Here is an 8,718-nt window from a genome sequence, read left to right as displayed (position 1 = left end):
ATCAGACAGGCAGAGCATGGGTCTTTACCAAGCTTGGGCAAGGGAAAGAAAGAAACCCTAGTGGTGCTCTTCAGATGATAGTATGATGGTAAGTTTCTTCACAATAAAAACCTACAGTCCACAGTCTGTCTTAAGAACAGATCTTGTTCACTGTGTTACACATTAGTTTGCCTACAAGCTGTCATTGCTAGCAATAACTGGCAAGTGAAAATCTACCCTGAGGGTCCATTGCCTTACCTGACTTTTGAATATATTTTGGGATAGTATAGACGTGGTCGTGTCAGATTTCAACATTCAGTTACACAGCAATCATCCGGCTGAAAAGGAGTCCTTTCTGGGTTTTTTTAAAAGAAACTTTCCCTTGCTTTTCACAGCTACAGTATGCCTCTGTACCTAGTGCTTAAGTCAATGGGTCGGCTCTTAACGCTGATTGGATGGTTTCAGTTCATTCCGAAGCACAAGGAAACAGGAAGTCTTCCACACATGCAAAGCACAGTAAGTATGGCTGTAGGGGATGTTTTTCTTTCAAGATTTAGAAAACGTTTGAAAGACTGACTTTTAAAAGACGGCTTCTGTTTTAATGTGGGTATAGCTGCGGTTTAAGCACATTTATTATTGTTATCGGCTTTCCATGGAGTGGTACAGTTTGTGTTAATACATTTTGACAAAGTACAATTGCCTGTGTACTGTAAGTGATTATGGTTTAACTGAATAGTTGTGAAACATCTTTGCACCATACTTTTACGATACAATGGTAAAGTTTCCTTTGCAAAGTTAATTGTACCGATTGGTAACTAGTGTGACGAGCTTGGTGAATAAAGTTATTCAAAGAACAACCCAGAAAGTTACGTAATTGCTAATAATCAGTGCAGCTGAATATTTGTTCGACTTACCAAACTATTTAAATAATTCATAATTATATTGGAATGATTTTAAGAGCGCTTTGATTCCCCGAGGGTGGATTTACATATAACAGAGAATTCAGTTCACCCGCCTCCATCTTGGAGACGCGCAGCGTCACCACTACGTACAGTAGAGACTACGTAGGTAGAGAAGTGAGGAATTGCTTCACCGGTTCATTTAACGGTTATCAGTTTAACGCAGATTTGGCAAAACCCAGTGTGGAATTTAGCCTCTTATCTAGTTGCATAGAGCTCATCATAAGCATTTAAGAAGTGTCTGAAATCCAAACCAATAATAAAGTTTACAAACTACTGTATAGGAGACCATTCAGCACATCTGTCCAGTTTGATTACCACTAACTAATGAATCCCTAAATCCCTGCCAGTCATTTCTTGAAAACAAAAAGGATATTGGCTTGACAGCAAGACTTGGTTGCTTAGCCCATACTTCTGCAACCCTTTGTGTAAAGAAGAAACTCCTCTTCTTAGTTATAAGTACATGCCCAAATAGTTTGCATGTGTGTCTTTGGGTTTTTGTTTAACCGATGATTCTGAAATTTGTAATCAAAATAAAAATCACAAAAACAAAAGCAACATATAAATTGTAATAAACCAAAGTGACACTATTGATACACGATCCAAGCTTTTTACGCTTTTTATTTTACTCTTTGTAGTTGGAAGTAAATGTCAAAATTGTTAAAAATTATATACAGCTATTAATAGCTACCCAAGGAGCTGTATGAACTGATGTCTTAAATAAGAAAAGTAAAATAACTGTACAGTCTTAGTACTCAGTATTTATTTTGTTGTGACATAATTTACCAATCATACTGAAGGTGAATTTACAAATAGGCCTACAACTTATAAAGCTGATTTCAAACACATTTGACTTGTAATTTTTGGCAGATAATTTTTAAACTTGAGAATCTAGGCTATTTGGATTTGTACTAGAAAGAACTCCCTGTATGTTACTCTACAATGTCTATTAAATGAGTACTGTAATGAAATACCCAGCAGCTCTTAGGCTAATCTGGGGGAGAATAACTATTCCAGACCCTGTACAAATAAAAAAAATCAAATAATAATAATATGATTTTGTTTATACTTATATTCAATGCAGAGTGCACACAATACAAAGATTTTGATTGGCAGTCTTTTTCATTGTACTGTATTTTCTGCACACAATAAATCTACTCAGCTTTCTGTTTTTCAAATTAAATTGTGGATATGAAATCTTGCCAATTATCAAAAAAATGTCTCTCAGCAATTGGCAGGGTAGCCTCAGAGTTCTGTTGTTAATTCCATGGTGAGAGATACTAAGAATATGATTAACCCTGAGGGTCATTGCTTAATACAATTATTAATGATTGATTCTTTTTATCCTTGAAATCAATATAAGAAGTGAAATGGGGTAGAATATACTTGAGTTATTTTTCTTCTATCCTGTTATGTGATTCTTTTAGCAGGTTAGGATTGGTTTATCAAGATAGGGATTATTTGAAAACACTAAATTTACAAATAGTATATCAACTTTGAGGAACTTATCAAGTGTACTTCTGTTTGGCTGGAGACGCCAGTCTTGAACAATATGATATCCTCCCTCTAATAGTGTGGGATGCGCAAATAATTGATCTGCCTGGGAGTACTGTGACATAAACCAACTTTTTGAAAGTGTACAAAAGGCCTTAAGGGAAAGGGGAATGGAAAAACTGCATTGAGTGGAAGCAGTAACATTAAACGTTAAAACACCTTGCATAGATGCTTTGTCTGGGAGAATTTCAAAAATACAACCTGAAGGAAATAAACTTTAAATTATATATGATCAGAAGTGAAGTATGTGGTTCCACTGTTTTTCCTCCTGATCTTTATATTCTGTATGAGCTTTAAAAAGTTACAGTGCAGTGAAAGTCTGTTATACACTAATGTACTAAAATTAGGTGAATACAGACTTTTTTTCTTAATATTTGTCTTTGATCAATCACATGGGTTGTATCCTTGTAGATTTGTGATTTGAGATAAATGAGTCTTTTGAAAAGCGGCACTAAGGATGTAGGTACAAATGTGAACTTGAGAATTACAATTAAATGTGGTGTCTTGAGGTTTGCCTGGTGTATAATGCCTCATGTTTACAAATAGTCATTCTGCCAGTCAGTTATTCATTGACTTGGAGCAATCAAGAAAAGGGGAAACCATGATTTTGTAGAACAGGGGTCTTGTATTTACTTTTTTAAGGTTGGATCTTCTCTTTGTTGGAAAAGACAAAGGCCAGATTTATTCTATGGGAAGTATTCCTCCCAAACTTAATATTTAACACAGTTTTCTTTAAGCTTCAAAGTAGGGGTCTCAGATTAAATTCCTGGAGGGCCCAGTAACTTCTAGTTTTTGTTGCAACATGAGTAGTGAATTGAACAGTTAAACTAAAAGTTTTCTGTGTTAGATAAATATAGGACTTTTCTAGGTTAGTAGTTAAAACATTGTCTTCATTAACATTACCTATTAAATACCTGTTTTACATATAAAACTCTTAGAGTTTTATTAATAGTATTAAAATTATGCAGTTAGTTAATTCGAGTATGTAACTGAGTGCTCCTGTGAAAACATAAAGCAGAAGGCACTAGGTCATTCAGGAAATGAGAATTGAAGACCCTTCTTAAAAGTAAGACTCTGTATTGGGAAAACAGGAGAAATAACTTTGACTCTTGTCCTGCAGGTAAACGCTGCTAACCTTATTCTCACAAATTAATGTTAAAGAAGTAACTTTCACAAATACTATACTACAACTTGGGTGGCATTGAAGCAAAATATGAAACTTGCCTTTTGAGAGGTTAAAGTCACAATGAGTTGCTGTTTTAATGTAAATATTCAGAGTTCTCCCTTAAAGTGGGAACATCTGTAGTTAGGATGGGAATGGGAGCTCTGTTTTGATAAAATCTGAGATATCTGTTATCTTCCTACTACTGTATGGCAAATTTTAGATATTAGGCTTACGATGTTACTTAATTAATACACAAAAGGTCAACATACATAAAGTAGCCTGTATCTGTTCAAATATTTGGCTTAGAAGCACTTCAATATGTCCAGTATTCAACAAGACATTTTTAAAAATTTAAATGCAGAAGGTGACCTTGAGGACAGCTGTTAAAGGTTGATGTTTCAATGCTGGATATATTATTTTTTGTGTACTAAAAATTAAGTTTGGGAATGAGCCTTGAACAAAGAGTCCACGTCATCACAAATCAGTGCATCCTTCAGCATGCAAGGGAAGGGAAGTAGGTTTGCATTTCCTCTGGTGTAAAGGTTATTTAGCACCTAGTCTAAAGCCATTAAAAACAGTGTATTTTTTGCCTATATGCATGTGTGTTATTTGTACAGGCCCTGGGATGAATTGTACTGTAATTTTTATCCCATTGAAGATCAAAGTGGCATGTACAGTGTGATGAGAGAAGCTATCAGCTTTCCATCTGTTGATTGTGACTCAATACAGATGATAGCTGACCTGCTGAACTCTCAAATTCCTGTTTGTCAAAAAAGAAAAAGAAATCCCTGTTTTATGCAGAGGTTTTGGTGTCTCTGGTCATGATCTGTGCTCTAATTTGAAATATAATTCTATCATTATGTTTTTAACTGAAGTTGCCTTTTGTACTTTAAGTTTTTTCTTTTGTTTCTGTTTTCCTCAAAGCTGTGTTACTGAAAGGAGGATCCATGGAGTCCAGACTTCATGTGAAAGTGAGTAGTGGTGAAAACATATTTTCATACAAGTGCTAATGAAAAAAGCAACATTACAAATGAGTTCACATATACAGTAGCTGGGTACTTCCCCCTGTGTGCCTGGCAGTTATTGTTTGGAAACTAGATGACAAGATTGATGCTGCATTGTAAATCACTGTAGCTCTGTCATGCTCAGTAACAGGCATCAGTGGACCTTTCCCCATCACATATCTATCTTCCACAGAATGGAGATTAATAGGATGGTGCTGTATTCTTAGATTTGTTGAGGGCATTTGTTTCTTGACCTCTCGTAAATAATTAGATCTGTTCATGAGCTGTTATTCGTTTGGCTTTAGACATATTGTAGTTTGAGACAAAAAAAAGTTTTATGTATTTGTGCATAAAACAGTGTCACGCTGAAAAGAAAAAAAAAGTGTTGCGGTGCAAGATACATTTAAAAACTTTGGTTGACTATATTTTATTTCAGCCACTGGTTGGAAAAAAGTTGAAAAGGGCAACCTTTAAGATGTTTATTGTCGTCTCAATTTCTTTTTTAGAATCAAAAACAGAACTTCACACTTCCTTCCCAAACCTTTTTGTTTCTCAAAAACTGCAACTAATACCTTCCTTTGTAAGACAAATAAATGAATGAATATAACCTGTAATGAAAGCTCTGAAACCCTGCTATGATATACAGTACAATGAAATAAGGATTATCTGAAATTGCAGAAATTGTCTATGTTGGAATAACTGGAAGACTAATGTGAAAAAAGGTGCCAAGTGCCATTTGAATAGAATCAAGACAAAGTCTCAGTTGTAGTATACAATAAGATGTTCAGAAGATGAATAAAATAATTTATGTAAAAATATTTTTTTTTTTAAAGTTTTATGTTTGGACAGACTTTAGGAGTATTGTGCAATCCCTTTTTGACATGCTGCCAGTGTTCTTAAGTTCCCAAAGAAAATAAGTGTTTTAATTTTTATTTTGAAATTGAATAGCTTCTATCAAAGGAATATTTTAGTTCTTAAACATTTTTTTCTTTTTTATACTCCGTGCATCTCATGTTCTTCTGTTTTTTGGTGGGGGGAATCATTTAAATTTCATATCTGAGTCTGCATCATAAAGTAAACTGCTAATTGGGTGGAAGGTTTTATTCTTTGTGTAATTAATCACAGAAGACAAGTTTCATAGTTGCCTTGTTAAAAGGTATTATAATATCTGCTCTAACAGTTTGTACTGTAAAATAACAGCATAGAGCAAAACATAATCAAAGGCTTAGGCTCTAGGGCCTTACAGTTATTTTTGTTTAGACAAAATTTAGTTGTTACGGGTCCAGAGCTTTTTTGTATTTATTTTCTAAAGCCTTCAAATCAGTGTATTGTTCAAATGTATTGTTGTGAGGTGGTGTGAGGTTTTGAAAATGAAAAAAAAAACAGATTTTGTTACATCTATTGCAATCAGAACACCAGCCAACTCAGACATATTTTATTATGTCTGTTTGTAACTTTTGAAAATCTCGCAGTTTAACAGGTAGAAAGAATCTAGCAACTGACAATGTAAATGTAAATTATTTTAAAGATAATAGGCTTCAAAGGTAAAGAAAAACATTGCAGGAAGATTCCTTATTGATATAAGAATAGAATTATACGAATTACTGAACATCTCTGAGATAATATTGATATCTTTCCCATTTTGATGTAGAGTATGGTAAAATCATAGACACTTGATAAAGTGTTGAATCATTTTGTGTTTGTTTTAATATTTTGAAATGGCAAAATTGAAAAGAGGTCCTTTTAATTACATATTATTTTAAATGTTGTCCCTCTATTTTCTGATAATTTTCACAAAACATTCATATGCTATTCTTGTCTTACATTTTAATAGGGTCAATTTACTTTAGGGCCTTTTCTTAATTTTGCAGTACAATTAGAATTGAATCCATTCCTTTGCTCATTAATTTTCTTTGTTTTTCTGCTCGCTCATCCTTTACATTTTAGGGCTAGCTGCTTTAGTATTAGAGGATGATTGATAGCACAGGAAAGTTTCTCTCTGTAGCAGTTCTGATGTTTTGCATTGCACTTGGGGGTCAGCTTCTCAGCGCTGAAACATGATTTATCCAATGTCCCTGCCACTATCTGAGATAAAACTGCACTTTTATTGAATCTGCCAGTTATTGTGATTTAAGCTTTGGCACTTCTCACAAATACTAAAATTACATTGATACTTTTTTTCTCTATTATAATAAAATGATAAAAGTAATTGCGCAAATATAGATATAACTGCAAAAGCACAATAAAATTAACCAGAATTAGCCTGGCTTGTCAATGAGAAGTATTCATGATCTGAAGTACCGCAATAACACGGGTTGATAATATTATAGCTGGGAGGTACGTTATTGCTTTAATGTAATAGTGTTTGATATTTAAAGAGAGACTGTTATAGTTCAGTTGATAGTGCTTTTGAAATTAAGTTGCAGTGATTCTAATAATTGCAGGCAATAATGCATCATAAGTGCAATATCTTTTATTATGTTAACACCAATTGCATTATCTCGTGTTTGGTTGGCTTGTGCGTCACCTTTGCTGTGGCAGTGGTTATGGGTTTTATATTACTGAAGAATTTACCTTGAGTTACGTTGAAAATAATAAATTTTGTCTTAATCTGTCATCGTTCCATAAAGCACTGGCCTCCCAGTCCTACGTCTGGTAATTCCCCTAAGTAATATTTGATTATGTTGTTTGCCTAAAAAAAAACAGTTTTAAAATGTCAGGATAAAGGCAACATTTTTGTTTCCTGAACTTTGAATTACATATTTCCCCAGTATTTAAACATCTAAATGTTTCTAACATGATTCGGTATTGAACAAAGAATATTGGATGTGTAATAATAACAGTCTTGGATGGTATTCAAACTTCCATCTTTTGCTGAAATATCTGCATTCCATTGTATCCAGAAATTATAATTATGCTCTGTAAGTTGTTTGTTTTTTCTTTTCTAAAATAAATTATAAGGAACACTTGAAATATAAAACCTTAGTTTAGATTCCTGTGGTTTACATTGTTTTTTTTCATATTCAAGCAAAACAAAACAGTACTGCTCAAACCTCAGTTGATGAGGCATAAAACATCCTAGTGTACTATGAATTACTTATAAATACAACTCATAAGCACAAATGTGTTTTTTTTTTTACATGACAAAGTATTTTAGAAATAATTTTCTAAGGGTGAAAGACAGATGTTCCTTGTATTAATGTATTTGTGCTTTATTTCTTTGTTTAAAAAATAAATTAGTATCCTAATTTGATTTTTCAAATACTTTATCATATTAAAATAAGTTGACAAAAAATTATTTCATATATTAAAAAGGTCTACCCAAGAGCTGTAAAAGTACTTATTTCTAATCCTTAGAATTCTACATTGTGCTGGAGTAAAGTTTTGTCATATATAGTCAATAGTATATAGATATTTTTGTAATATCCAAAGCTAATAAAACATTCTGTTAAAGTAAATGTTAATGTAGGCAAAAAAAAACTCTAATTAGTCATCTAACAGCATCCAGAGAAAATATATCAGCTAGTTAAACTGCACACAGTGCACAGTAGGACACATAGCAAATGAATGGTTACTTTTGGGTGCACACATGTTCCTTCTGCACACAGAAATGTATTTTGGGAAGGCCCTGTCTTCCTCTGTGCTGTACTGACTCACAGTCATTAACACTCTGCTTGGCTTGCTTCAGAAAACAGATTGGCGTTGATTGGGCACAGGGAGGATTGTGGGAGATTAATTGACATTAATGAAGCTGAGTGAAACAATAACATGGAACACAACCTTACTACTACTGGCATTTATTTTATCAATTGAGGCTAAACCTGTGATAAAATATTTTTTACTAGGCCTATAATAAACCAAGGAATGCTGCATTTTTTCTCTTCAATACAATATAGTAATGTAGTTGTCCTGATATCATGTAATGTGTATGAAAGGAATGGTGTATTATTTTCCATAAATTATGTTTGTTCTGGATTTAAACAAATTCTCTTTTGACCACAGATTTATGGTGTAGACCTAAAACTTCACAGATCCAAAAATTAACTAGATTGTAACA

The 8,718-nt window shown here is 33.4% G+C and overlaps 1 protein-coding gene across 3 annotated transcripts in view; it reads left to right on the top strand.

Annotated features, from left to right (window-relative positions):
* The first annotated feature begins 398 nt into the window (after positions 1-398).
* The window catches only part of mgmt (O-6-methylguanine-DNA methyltransferase), an 86,639-nt gene continuing 78,319 nt past the window's right edge, over positions 399-8,718 (top strand). For all 3 annotated transcript variants that reach the window (XM_088635074.1, XM_088635072.1, XM_088635071.1), the window contains exons 1-2: positions 399-495; positions 4,582-4,628. In XM_088635074.1, coding sequence (XP_088491200.1) covers positions 435-495; positions 4,582-4,628 — 108 coding nt within the window. In that variant the 5' untranslated portion in view covers positions 399-434. The remainder of the gene's footprint in view (positions 496-4,581; positions 4,629-8,718) is intronic.

The sequence above is a fragment of the Lepisosteus platostomus genome, chromosome 6 (genome assembly GCF_059453375.1).
Source record: "Lepisosteus platostomus isolate fLepPlt1 chromosome 6, fLepPlt1.hap1, whole genome shotgun sequence".
NCBI classification, from domain to species: Eukaryota; Metazoa; Chordata; class Actinopteri; order Semionotiformes; family Lepisosteidae; genus Lepisosteus; species Lepisosteus platostomus.
This window is presented reverse-complemented; position numbering and strand designations above follow the sequence as displayed.